The sequence below is a fragment of the Papio anubis genome, chromosome 12 (genome assembly GCF_008728515.1).
Source record: "Papio anubis isolate 15944 chromosome 12, Panubis1.0, whole genome shotgun sequence".
Taxonomy (NCBI): Eukaryota; Metazoa; Chordata; class Mammalia; order Primates; family Cercopithecidae; genus Papio; species Papio anubis.
The window spans coordinates 65,468,985-65,482,757 of record NC_044987.1 but is presented as its reverse complement, the minus strand read 5'-3'; the positions used below and the strand labels follow the sequence as shown (position 1 = coordinate 65,482,757).

The 13,773-nt window shown below is 46.1% G+C and overlaps 1 protein-coding gene across 1 annotated transcript; it reads right to left on the bottom strand.

The window, feature by feature from the left end:
* Positions 1-656: 656 nt before the first annotated feature.
* CCKBR (cholecystokinin B receptor) lies at positions 657-13,073 on the bottom strand. Its single transcript, XM_009186736.4, has 5 exons — positions 12,612-13,073; positions 2,845-3,096; positions 2,429-2,678; positions 1,948-2,120; positions 657-1,758 (listed from the first exon to the last, which is right to left on the bottom strand). Exons 1-5 carry the CDS (start codon positions 12,760-12,762, stop codon positions 1,232-1,234), a joined length of 1,353 nt encoding a protein of 450 aa, XP_009185000.1. The 5' UTR covers positions 12,763-13,073; the 3' UTR covers positions 657-1,231.
* Positions 13,074-13,773: the final 700 nt, after the last annotated feature.

The following is a 13,773-nucleotide window of genomic DNA, read 5'->3' as shown; positions in this document are numbered from 1 at the left end:
TGTATGTCTCCTTAGTGAGGTCCTCAGTTCCTGTTCTTCCTCATTTGTCATTGTGTGTGGAGAGGTGATATTGCTGGTTTTTGCCTGTCTCGGGCTAGATCATTCTTGTAGTAAAAGGGAGACTAGGTTCTCAGACTCCTATTCAGTTCTTTTTTGTTGTAGCTGCTAAGAGTGCTTCCATTTGGCAGAATCTTGGCCAGATTTTGACACTGGAGAAAAGAGTACAGTAAAAAATCCCTACTCTTTAATTAACTTCTGTATACTTGTCATGGTCTGATCTCTGGTGTTTTACACACACACTGAATAAACTTAGTCTTACTATACAGTGCTTCTTCTTTTATCTTTTCATAAAAATTTAACAAGTATCCATTAATATAGTATCTTAACAGTGGCACCACTTTGGGATAATGTGATCAGGAATCATGATACGTCACGGATATGCCATTTTCCATCCCCATTCACAGTTACTGCAACACTGGAATGTAGGTAGAGGATGAAAATCCAGAAAGAATATGCACAGTCACATTGAGCCTCAGAGGCTGGGCTTTCTGGCAAGGGGTTGTGCACAGTGGTGTGCAACAGTGGGAGAGAACTGACAGAAGGATACTGCAAAATCCTTGCCTCCTCACCTGCCCCAAAAGAATCCAGAAAGGAAGTTCAGGAGGAAGCCAAATAATTTATTATCTCTTGAACAGTTTGGGTAAGGAAGGAGAGGGCAGGGCCATGGTCCTTAACTGGAAAGGAATGAAGAACGTTTTCAGTGCAGAATGGTCTGTTGGTCAGAGGTATGAGATTAGGCCTGATGGTATTTTCAGTACTGATTGGGAAAGGGCATTGTGAGCTCAAACTAGGAGCATCCCAGAGTCAGTCCTGTGCCAGGCTCCATAGTCTCTAAAACAATCAGTGCCATTAATCTGTGTGTGAGAGGCAGGTCAGCACTTGTCGGAGTTCCCACTGTGTAGAAATAGTTCACTGCTAGGGACGCTGTGTCTGTCAGTGTCATGTTTCTATGGGCCAGGCTCAGTCCTGTATCAGAGGCATGCCTCCTTTCATGTGTACTGCTCCATTCTTGTTCCTTTTGTGTCACATAACCTACCTTTTCCTGTGCTTTGGGGTTAGTCCATGCTTTGGGTGCCGGTCTCCTGCGTCAGTTGTGGTTTGTGTTTTGTGTGTCTGGAAGGGTCAGTACTTGTCATTTGCCCTGCCTCAGCCCCCACGGCCCCTCTACTCCTCATCCAGGGCCCAGTGTGCTGATGGTAGTGTAGCTAAGCCTGGACAGCGAAGCAATGGATGGAGTGGGAGGGTCCTCATCGGGAAGAGGCCTGGGGCGAGCTCGTGGAGGCCGGGGGCAGCAGCGAGCGCACGTTTCCAGGCAGGCCTGGCGAAAGCGACGGTGCATGAAGCAGTAGACCAGGGGGTTGACACAGGCCGAGGCATAGCTCAGCAAGTGAATGAAGGAGATAGGAGCACCTGAGAGTGCTCTGTGTGCACCCAGGCCATCAAAGGCGCGCCACGTGTTGGCACTATAAACTGGCAACCAACACAGAAAAAAAAGCACAACGATCACCAGCAACATTCGCACCACGCGCTTCTTAGCCAGCAGCTTGGCCTGGGTGGGCCGGGAGCCGGGCCCAGGAGCCGTCAGCGCCGACAGCTCCAGTGCAGGCCGGGAACGCGGAAGTTGCACATAGCAGCCATCACTGTCTTCGCCAACCGCGCCAGTCTCAGACCGGCAACGCCCGTTCTGGTGAATAGCACCTGAGCACAGAGGGTGGGCGGTCAGAGAAAAAGGCAAGAGTCCTCCCAGTTTCCAGCCCAGTCCCCACCTGACCTCCGCTCCCAGCCGTAACCCCATTTCCAGCTTTTTTCTCACCTCCATTTTAGCCCCACCCACTCCAGCAGGCCCTGTCGCCCTCCAAAGCTCCGCCTCTTCCAGATTTTGCTCACCTGGTCCAGCCCCACCTGGCAGCCTGCCTTGGCTTCGGACCCTGCTTTGGCTCCCGCTGTCACTGTCACCGTCAAAGCGAAGCCCTAAGTAGAGCTCGCGAGAGATAAGCCCATAGGCCACGGCCATAACCACACCCGGGATGAAGAACAAGAGCAGGAGCAGCAGTACGGACCTGAAGGCAAGACAGACAGATCACTCGGGTTTCTGTCCAGCTATAATCACAGATGGAGAAAAAGCCAAGGACTGGTGTTTCTAGGGCTGTGGCCAGGTACCTGAAATAGGAGTAGGATTTGGGGGTGCCACTGGGAAGGGAGAGAGAACTGCAGAAGAGACCCAAACTGGAACTCCAGGGTGGTGGATGCGGAATAGGAATTGGCGTGGTAATTCTCCGGGCAGCTGGAGGAAGATTCTGGGCAATGGTCGTAATCATCTAATAGGGGTGACAAAGGAATTCCTAGGATAATTTGTGGGTAAGCTCACCAGGTCTGGCGGACCCGTGCACTGGGCCAGCGATGCACGCACTGTAGCACACGAGGGCCCACTGGTTGCACGACGGTGTACACGGGGTAGGGCACCATGAGTAGTCCGGACAGCAGCCACGTGGCTACGATCACGCGAGCCGCGTGGGAGCGCGTCTGCCATACTCGTGCCTGCAGTGGTCGGCAGATGGCGCTGTACCGCTCCAGTGCTATGGCCACGAGGCTTAGCGTGGACACGCTCACAGACACCCCTAAGCAAGGGAAGAGACAGGAGGGAGTCACCTAGGAAACTTGCGCTGCACAACCATCAGTGGGACTTCCTCACACCCCTCCCTGCCAACTGGGGAGGACCCCTACATCCACAAGAGCTTTAGGAGGGGAGAATGGCAAATGGGGGTGCGTGGTTGTCTCACCCACCCATGAAGTAGGAAACCGCCTTGCAGATAACTGTGCCAAAGATGAATGTGCCCATGAGATTGGGCAGGAGGGTGAAGGGCATGCAAGCCACAGCCAGCAGGAGGTCGCTGACTGCCAGTGAGAGTAGGAAGGCATTGGTGACGGTCCTCAGGCGGCGGCTCAGTCCCAGGACCACGATGATGAGCACGTTTCCTCCAACGCTCATCAGGAAGATCACTGCGTAAAGAGTGATTCTAATGGCCAGCTCCAATTCTGGGTAAGAAAAGGGAGAGGTGGCAGTAGGTGGTCAGCCCTCATTCAGCCAAACCCTCCTCCTTCCCTCTTATCCCCAACCCTCATTACCCAGCCAGATGCCTACATTCCCCACCCAGGAACTGCTCAGTAAATGGTGAACTTGAATCCTTTAGCCTTCTAACCCCTTGAGGTTTGGTTAAATTGGCCCAACTCTGCCCTTCCTTAAGAAAGCCTGCCTCTTCTCAACGTTTGTTCCAAATCTTTCTCTTTGCAGCCAAACTTCTTAAGAGGATATTTGTGTCTTCTCATTTGCTCTTCAATCTATTACAATACAATATTCTGTACCCTATCGCTGCATACTTCTTCCCAAGTACACTAATCTTTAACTGCTAAATTCAAAGGTCCTTTCTTAGCCTATTCTATTTGACCTCTCTAGAGTATTTTACACTGTTGATAACCCACTGCCTTTTAAATCACATCAGATCATGTCTTTATTCTCTAAAGGCAAAAGCAAAAAAAATCCTTCGCTTATTCTCTACTGTCTGCAACCCCTCAGAATGTCATCAAGATCTTCCCAGAAGGGATCTCTTTCTCCCCTATCCCCTCCCTGCACTGCAGCCATTTAAGCAAGCCACTGGATGACACAGTTTCTTGAATGCATCATTTGCACTTGTGACTCTCTTCCTGCTCAAGCTAGTTTCTCAGACCGGAATACTCTTTCACCAACCCTCCTCACAATTTCCACCCCTCATGACAAGCTTATTTTCTGTATCTGGTGAATTCCTATTCATCCCTTGTTGGTCAAGACTCAAAGTGACTGCTACTTCTTCTGTAAGGCCCTTCCGGATACCTCATTTGGTATTACTCTCCCCTTTCTCTGACCCATGCCTGTTTCTTACACAACTGTTAAAGCCTGTTTTACTTCTGCCTTGTATTTTAATTCTCTCCAAACATTCATTCTCACTCTATAAACATTTACAGAGGACTCCCTTTGTGCTAGGCACTGGGGACAAAGAGATGAACACGACAAGCTCCCTGCCATTTGAGAACTCACAGTGGGGAAGTAAATTCAGATACATAAACAGATGTGATAAGGAATGAGGCTGAAGGATATAAAATATGCTGTCAGAGCTCATAGGAGGGACACCTGTGTGAGGCAGAGGAGCTGGGAGGCTGACCCCATTCTTTTGTGCCATTGTCTACTAAAAGATGGATTAATCTTTGGACCACTATGTCACAACCAAGCAGATTTAGATAAAATCAAATTGGATTGAAAAGGACTGAATCACATACCTATGACCTCAGCATGAGAGGGATTAGAGCTCGAAGGTAGAGAGGGCAGGGGACAGAGCCTCCTAGATTGCAGAGAAGAAAGGGCTCAAAGCTGCAGTCCTCTCTTCCAGAGCCCTATACTTTGACCCTCATTTTAGCTCCCAAATTGAAAACTATAGCCATGCACTGAATAAAGATGTTTTGGTAAATGACAAATTTCGTATACGATGGTGGTCTCATAAGATTATAATGAATAGCTGAGTGCAGTGGCTCATATTTGTAATCCCAGCACTTTGGGAGGCCAAGGCGGGAGGATCACTTGAGGCCAGGAGCTTGAGATCAGCCTGAGCAACATAGCAAAACCCCATCTCTACAAAACATAAAAAATTAGCTGGGTGTGGTAACACATGCCTATAGTCATAGCTACTCAGGAGTTTGAGGCAGAAAGATTGCTTGAATCCAGGAGTTCGAGGCTGCAGTGAGCCGTAATAGTGCCACTGCACTCCAGCCTGCACAACAAAGTGAGACTCTGTCTCAGATAAAACCCAAAACAACAATAACAAAAGATTATGATGGAGCTGAAAAATTTCTGTCACCTAACTATGTTATTGTAACATTGCAGCATAATGCATTATGTATGTGCTTATGGGGATACTGGTATAAACAAACCTACTGTGCTGTCAGTCATGTAAAAGTCTAGCACATACAATGATGTACATGATACTTGATAGTGATAATAAATGACTGTGTGACTGGTTGATGTATTTACTACATTATACTTTCAATCATTATTTTAGAGTATACTCTTACTTATTTTTTTAAAAAGTTAACTATAAAACAGCCTCAGGCAGGTCCTTTAAGATGTATTCCAGAATAAAGCACTGTTACTATAGGAGATGACAGCTCCATGTGTGGTGTTGCCCTGATGACCTTCCAGTGGGACAAGATGTGGAGGTGGAAGATGGCAATATTTATCCTGTCCCTGTGTAGGCCAATGTGTGTGTTTGTGTCTTGGTTTTAACAGAAAGGTTTTTTTTTTTTTTTTTTTTTTTTTTTTTTAAGTTAAAAACAGAAAAAAGCTTAAAGGATAAGAGTATAAAAAAAGAAAATATTTTTGTATAGCCATACAATGTGTTTTTTGTTTTACACTGTGTTATTACAAAAGAGTCATAAAGTTTATAAAGTACAAAGTTACAGTGTGCTAAGGTTAATTTATTATTAAATAAGGAAATTTTGAAAAATAAATTTAGTGCAGCCTAAGCATCCAGTGTTTATAAAGTCTACAGAAGTGTACCGTAATGTCCTAGGCCTTTACATTCACTCGCCACCCACTCACTGACTTACCCAGAGCAACGTCTACTCCTGCAAGTTCCATTTATGGTACGTGCCCTATACAGGGGTATGATGGTTTATCTTTTATACTGTATTTTCACTGTACCTTTTCTATGTTTAGATACACAAATACATAATATTGTGTTACTCTTCCCTACAATATTCAGCACAGTAATATACTGTATAGGTTTGTAGCCTGGGAGCAATAGGCTATACCATATAGCCTGGGTATGTAGTAGGTTATGCCATCTAGGTTTGTGTGAGTACTCTCTGTGATATTTACACAATGAAATCACCTAATGATGCATTTCTCAGAAGGTATCCCCATCATTAGTTAATGCATGACTGTATTTTCTCATAACAAAAACCAATTTATTTAGAAATTGTAGGCATCAAATAAATGCTATTTATAAAATCTTCCAAACTGAGCTCCACAGTAACATTCTTTGCTCAAGACCACACACCTGATAAGGGGCTGAATCAGAATAGAAGCCAAGTCCCTGATCCCTAAAGTGCTTTGCCTCCTACTGTTTGTTCCTGCAGTGCTCTGTCATTCATCATACTGCCTCCTTGTTTTTTTGTTTGTTTGTTTGTTTTTGTTTTTGAGACAGAGTTTTGCTCTTGTTGCCCAGGCTGGAGTGCAATGGCATGATCTCGGCTCACCGCAACCTCTGCCTCCTGGGTTCAAGCGATTCTCCTGCCTCAGCCTCCTGAGTAGCTGGAATTACAGGCATGTACCACCACGCCCGGCTAATTTTGTATTTTTAGTAGAGATGAGTTTCTCCATGTTGGTAGGGCTGGTCTCAAACTCCTGACTTCAGGTGATCGCCTGCCTTGGCCTCCCAAAGTGCTGGGATTACAGGTTTAAGCCACCGCACCCAACCCATACTGCCTCCTTCTTAATCAAATCTCAGTCTAAATGCCTCTTTTTCCCTCTCTCTCTACTCAACCATGTCATTTCTCACTGCATTAGTATGTATGTAATTCTCTGTCTTCCCCACTAGACTAGGAGCTTCTTGAGGACAGGGGCAAGGTCCATCTCACTCTCCAGTATATCCCTAGCACTTGTCATCCCTAGCACAAAGGAGGCAGTCAACACAATGACTTGTTAATGAATCTTGGATGATTCTGTCTTTCAAGACAGACGTGCACCTGCTTTCCCCCTCCTCATCCATCTCTCATCTCTGCAGAGGTGCTCCAGCATGCCCTCTCTTCTTCTTCTTTGCCTCTGTCTTTTTGGAGACACATGTTGGAAGGTCCTTGTGGGGGTCAGTGAGAGGCTATGATTTCAGATGCATAGCTTTTGTTTTTTATATGCAAACCATCTATATTTCCTTTAGAAGCTGGGCCTCTCTCTGTAAGGCAGGATTATGGAAGGCTTATAGGTGACAAAATTTGACGGTAATAAGTGTGTATGGTGGAGAATAAAACACCTTTAGGAGGGAGGCCTCTGTCAGGGAGGTCCTTGGACTCAGAAAAGAGCTGTGGTTTATCTTGGACTCACTGTTTCTCCTCCAAATCTATTGTCCTCCCACCCCCAGCCTCCACCTCTTTAATCTTTCTAGGTCCATTATCTTGCTTACATCTGCCTGTGGATGTCTTTCTTCAACTAATTATTGATGCAATTGCCACACCTCTAATTGGTACAGTACTGTGAAGTATAAGAAGCAATTTCTCATTCATTCATCCAGCTGATATGTCCCATGTGTGTGCCCTTGAGCTTGGCTAATTGTGATGGACCATAAAGATGTAGCTAAATCTCACCCTTATAAAGTTCGCAATATGCTTGGGGACTCCTGAAATGTAGAAGACAAAGTCCCGGTAAAAATGACCAGCAACTGTGCAGTGTTTTGCTGTTTTACCGGACATTCCTAGCTATTATCTTATTTCCAGCCACCACTGTCTCCACAGGTCTTTGCTGTTGAACAGTTTGGAAATGTGAAAAATTCTAATTTAAAGCAATTTTAGAGCCAGGAGTTTGGGGAGACAGAGCGAGGGATAAATAGGTGAAGCACAGGGGATTTTTAGGGCAGTGAAACTATTCTGTATGATACTGTAATGGTTGATACATGCCATTATACATTTGTCAAAACCATACAACACAAAAAAGTGAACCCTAATGTAAACTCTAGAATTTAGTGAATAATGTATTGATATTGGCTTATAAATTGTGACAAATGTACCACACTAATGTAAGCTGTTAATAATGGGGTAAATTCTGTGTATATGTGTGTTTGTGTGTGTATGGGCACTCTGTACTTTTTGTAAACTTAAAACTGCTCTAAAAATAATCTATTAGTTTAAAAAGTCATGCACAAAATAAATCAGAATTAGACTTGCATGCGTGTGTGTGTGTGTGTGTGTGTGTGTGTGTATTGATGTGTGTTTGCATGGTGGAATATGAGTGATGACAGTGGCTTCAGTGACTAGAAAACAGGCATGGGCAGAAGGATGGGAGATAGCACCTACTGGAGTACATCCACAAGTGCCTTGATAGTCTACCCATGAGCATCATCTCATCATCTTCCTGGGGATGAGAGGAAAACTGGCATCAGACCAGGGGACTCAGAAGACTGGGACAGTTCAGTTCTTCTCCTGGTGTTTAGAAGATCGGTATTTGTTCTGTCTAGATAATGGCAGAGAAGTATGAGCACAAAAATCCAGACAATGTGACATAAAATGAAAACCAAGCCTTTCTAAGGAAAAACTCCACAGAACACTGAAGCTGCTGATGCCTCAAATTCTGCATTCTACTGGCATGTTTGATCTGTTCACCCATGCACACAGGCATCAAAGTAATACCCTTGTCTTTATGATAAGCAGGGATCACATGCAACTGACTGTGGGTAGTGGCTGGGTGAATGGGGGAATCCACATAGTGGGTACTGAGGGGGCAGAAGTAATATACAAGGGTGTGTAGGTAATATCAGAGTGAGTGTTGGGCATACTTTAGTCTTTGAAATAGTATATGGGTAGGTGAAAGTCACGAAATAACTGGAGAATGGTAACAGCTACATGCTTATAGGTAATATCCGATTGAATATGACTTACATTTAAGTTTAGATAATATCCGAGTAAGTGTAGTAACATTTGAAAGAGCAAAGGTTAATATTCAACTCTCTGTAGATAACATTTTGTAGGTAACATCTTCAGGAAGCATAGATTACATTCAGAGGTCTACTTGTGAATAGTGGAATATCCAGATAATGATAGAAATTGCTGACTGAGCAGAAGTAATATCCAAGTATGTATGGGTAGTATTTGAGTATGGATAGATGTTAGCATGTTAAACTAAATTAAGATGTTAATCTGGGCCAGACATGGTGGCTCATATCTGTAATCCCAGCACTTTGGAAGGCTGAGGTTGGCAGATCTGTTAAGTCAAGCATTTAGAGACCAGCCTGGGTAACATGGAAAAACCCTATCTCTACAAAAAATACAAAAAATTAGCCACTTGTGGTGGCACATGCCTGTAGTTCCAGCTACTCAGGGGGTTGAGGTGGGAGGATCACCTGAGCCTGTGGAGGTCAAGGCTGCAGTGATCCATGATCATGCTACTGCACCCCAGCCTGGGCAACAGAGGGAGACTGTCTCAAAAAAAAAAAAAAAAAAAAAAAAAAAGATGTTAATCTGAATAAGTGAAATAACTGAGCACCTGAGTGAATGTAAGTAATATTTAAGCCTTTGTGGGTATTATCTGTAATATTATCTGTGAGAGTAATATTTGTAATTTTATGGGTAGTATCTGGGGAAAGCTTACTTAAGTGAGCATAGATAATATCTGATTGTGTGTGGATAATAATAAAATGAAAGTGAGTAGTGTTTGATGGATGGGTAACACCAAAATGACTTTGGACAATATTAAAGTGAGTGTGGTAACATTTGTCTTTCTGTGGGTACTATCTGAGTGAACATGGGTAATACTCAAGTCTGCATGGATTATATAAGAAGAATAAAGTGGTAACATCCAAATTTCTATTGGTAACATTGGAGTGAACCTGGGTAACATATGCATCTGTGGGGTAATATCTGAGTGAGTGTGGCTGACAGGGTCTCTGTGTGTAACATCTGACTGGCTGGGTAACATCCGAATGTGTGAGAAGCATTTAGATAAGTGAGGCGAATTTTTGCACCTGTGCTCTGAATTGCTTCACATCCCGCTTTCACAGGGACTCTTCTCTATTGACTATCCCCTTTCTTATCTGCACCTTCAATCTTCCTCTCTTGGCCCAATCAACATCAAACACTTTTAAAAGCTCTTGTTTTAAAATGTGTGCGCACACACACAACAAACCTACACATATACCCGCCCCCCTACCCCAACCCAGCTGCCTCAATCTCATGCTATTTTTGGCAATATCCTGCTTTTCTCTCTCTCTCTCTCTCTCTCTCTTTCTCTCTCTCTTACCAAACATTTGAAAGTTTTGGCTATATACCCTGGTTCACTTCTCATAACTCCCTCTCCCACCAGCCCAATCTTCAACTTACTATAGTCAAGCCTCAATACCTACAACTCCTAAATATTTTCTTGTTACTGAATCTGAAAGATGCTGTTCTGACTGTCTTGTTTTTTATTTATCTAACTTACATCAATAGCATTTGACATCACTTACCCCAACCTGCTTGAAACTCTCTTTTTCTTGCTTTCTGGAAGGGCATAGCTCCTGCCTTTCTGACGGTTTCATCTGAATCTCCTTCATAAATTCTCCTTTCTCTGCCTGGGTTTTAAATAATGGTCTTATGCAGAGTCTTGACCCAGGACTTATTTTCTTCTCGTTCTATACAAAATATTATGATTTTAACTATTCTCATGGCTTCTACCTCCTGTAGGCAAATACCTTCAAGTCTGTATTTCCACCTCAGACCTCTCCTGTAAGTTCCAGACCCCTGGATTCAATAGCTTACTAGGTAACCTCACCTGGATGTCCCACTAACATTTAGACTCAATGGGTTCCAAACTGAATTCATAATTCCTTCTTCCAAACCTATTTCTGCTGTTTTGTTATCTTGCTCATTGTATACAATTGCTATAGCACCAATATCCATTCAATTGTCCAAGTTAGAAATCTGAATGTCATCCCTTGACCTCTTCCATCCTCTCTGCTTCTAATCTGTTGATTCTATTTCCAGAAAAGGCTCTCAAATCTATACACCTCTCTCTGTCCCCCTTGCCATTACCGTAGTCTCAGCTAGCATCATCTTTCACCTAAACCAGTGTAATATAGTAACCTTCTAAAGTACCCCCCTGCCTTCCATCTCATGTCTTCCAATCCATTCTCCACATTATAGAACTAATCCTGGTAGTGCTACTGAATCTTTTAGTAGTTCCTATTGCCCTCAGGATAAAGTCCACATTCCATGGTCAGGTCTAGTAGGCTCTCTGCAAACTTTCTAGGCTGGTCTCCAGCCTGTTCATTATTCCCTTCTTAAGATATATGTTGTAGCCACTCAAAACTATGTCACAGTGGATAAAAGTGCCATGAATTCAAACTTGGAGCTTTTTATACATCTTTTATTTGGGATGCTTTCTGCCTCTTCTGCCTGTTTACTTGACTGACTCTCATACACACACACACACACACACACACACATATATATATATATACTTTTTTTTTTCCAACAGGAAGCTTAGAGCCAATCTCCCTAATTTTTTTCACTCTGTATCTCATTTCCTTAAGAGGCCAACCTTAATTCTCACGGAGGTTAGGCTGGGCTAGAGGTGCTCCACTTGTGTTCCCACTATCTTTTCCCTATCAAGGCTCTTCCACTTTGTGCTTCTATCCCCTGCTTGTCTGTCTCACCCATTAAGCTTTGAGCTCTGTGAAGTAGGAATTGTGTCAGTTTTGTTCAACTTACATTCCCACTGCCTAGCACAATCTCTGGTTCAATAAATATTGGCTGAATGACAAATCCAAGTGTGAGTGTGTAACAAATGGGCTGAGAAAGCATAGATTATTTCATGGGGTAAATACTTGGATTACAATTTATTCCAACTTTCCCTTCTCAAGTTTAGAAAAATTTATTTCCTTCACTAGAATCCCACTCCTTCCTTTTCTGCCCACTCAACTTCAAGACCCAGCTCCAAGATTCTAGCCTCTGTGAAGTTCTTTTGGTGCCCACAGTTTAAACCTTTTCATGGGATTTCCACTGTGTCTGTGATTTTTCCATTTGCTTTTTTCTCTCTGCACTTGGCTATGGGTCATGAGGGACCAGACTGGGTCTAGTTTGCCTTGTACCCCCAGCACCTAGCCTAGGGCTGAAGAGGGAGCTTGGAAGATAGCTGGAGACATTACTTGCAGACAAAGAGAGAGGGCACAGAGCCTTGAAAGCTCCAACTAGGGAGGCAGAGGGGTTTGAGGAGTGAAATGGAGACAGGCAGTTTTAAGGGGCATCTCCTAGTGTCCAGCCTAAATCAGATTTGAGGATCTTTTTTTGGGATGCCTGGGGGCTTAGGTGTCAGATGTGATCACATCTTCGGTTTCCCATTCAAGCTTTCCAGAGTGCTCCCTCCCTCAACCAGCCCCCTTCTTTTCCCAATCCTGCCTTCCTTTCTTCCTTCCCTTCTCTGTTGTGGCTTTGTGAACTGGATGTAAGAGGGAAAAGGAGATCTGCAGGGTTGGCAAGAGGAGCTCCTCGCCTTCTAACTGGTGTCTAGGAGGGGCTGCGTGTTGGGGAAGGGGCTGTGCTTTGGGGCAAGCAGCGGCTCTGGGTGTAATCAGGGGACCAGGATGTGAAGGAGTTCCGACCAGGTGGTGTGAAGCTATGAACCTGTGAGCTGTGGGGGTGAAGGCGTGAGAGGAGCTGTTTGGGGGCTGAGGGGCACGGTGTGGGCGTTTGAGGAGATAGTGTGGAGCTCGTGGGGGGACTCTATTAGTGTTCTGGGGTACAGTGAGAAAGAGCTTGTGGAGGGGGATGAGTGGGGCACCCACCTCGTGTCCCGGCTCCGCGAATGCGAGGGGGCTCGCAGCTGAGGTTGCCCACACTGCTGCTGTTGAGGAGAGGCGCCGCCGGGCGGCACAGGGAAGCCCCCGGCCCGGGTCCGGTTCCCTGCACGCTCCGATTCAGCTTTAGCAGCTCCATGGCCCCCGCGGAGCCCGCCGCCTTGCTCTGCTCGGCCTGGCGGGCTCCCACCGCGGCTCCACCTGCTCACGCTGCGATGGGCTCAGGCTCCCACCGCCCTCCTTCCCCGCCTCCCTGCCCCGCCTGTCTCCGCCCCCAGCCCAGGCGCCTGCCCTTCCACTCTCCCGCGGCTCACCCCGCCTCGGTTCCCGTCCCTCCGCCAGCCTCTGTCCCACCAGGTGACTGTGCACCCCCTCCCGGGCTCGGGAGTTCTGCCCCTCCCTGTGCGACTGTCCTCCAGGCTCGCCCCCTCCCTAGATCTGTCCTGTCTCCTCTTAGAGATTTCTCTCCTGCCCACCTCTCTTTATCACCCGCCCCCACCCTCGATTCCCCGGAATGACAGAGAGAGAGAGAGAGAGAGAGAGAGAGAGAGAAGACAAGAGTGTTGGCAGCGTAGCGGGAGGTTTTGGGGAAGGGAGGGTAGGAGGCGTTGGGTAGAGACGGCTGCCACGGATCCAACATCTTTCTCTGGTGTATCAGGGAACGTGGAGGTGGCGTTGGAGACCGGGTCTGCGTGCGTCACCTGCTGAGGCGCGGATGCTTTAGTCTGCACCTAGAGCCGCATTTACGGTACTGTGTTGCAGTGACCGCAGTGACCGTGACACTATTGCTACCGTAGTTCCCTGCAGCTCCTCGCTGCGGGACTAGGGTAGCTCCTGCATCTGTCTCCGCAACCTTCACCTCCTATCGGAGGCTCAACACTCAGGCTTCCACTTAAGGTTCCCAAGGAGCCCTCCACAGCTGGGCGGGAGTGGGGGTGGGGCCGGGATTTGGCTCCAGGGGAGGCTTGCCAGGGGAAAGGGCTCCCGGGAGGCAGCTTCTGACTTGGGTGTTGAGGGCAGTTGGGGGTGGTGGCAAGAGCTGACAAGGATAAACCCGAGTAACGTGAAGATGGGATATAATTCTAACGCCGGCCCAGCGCAGACAAAAGAGGGGGAGACGGTTGGCTTTCTCCACCGTCTCCAGGCAGCG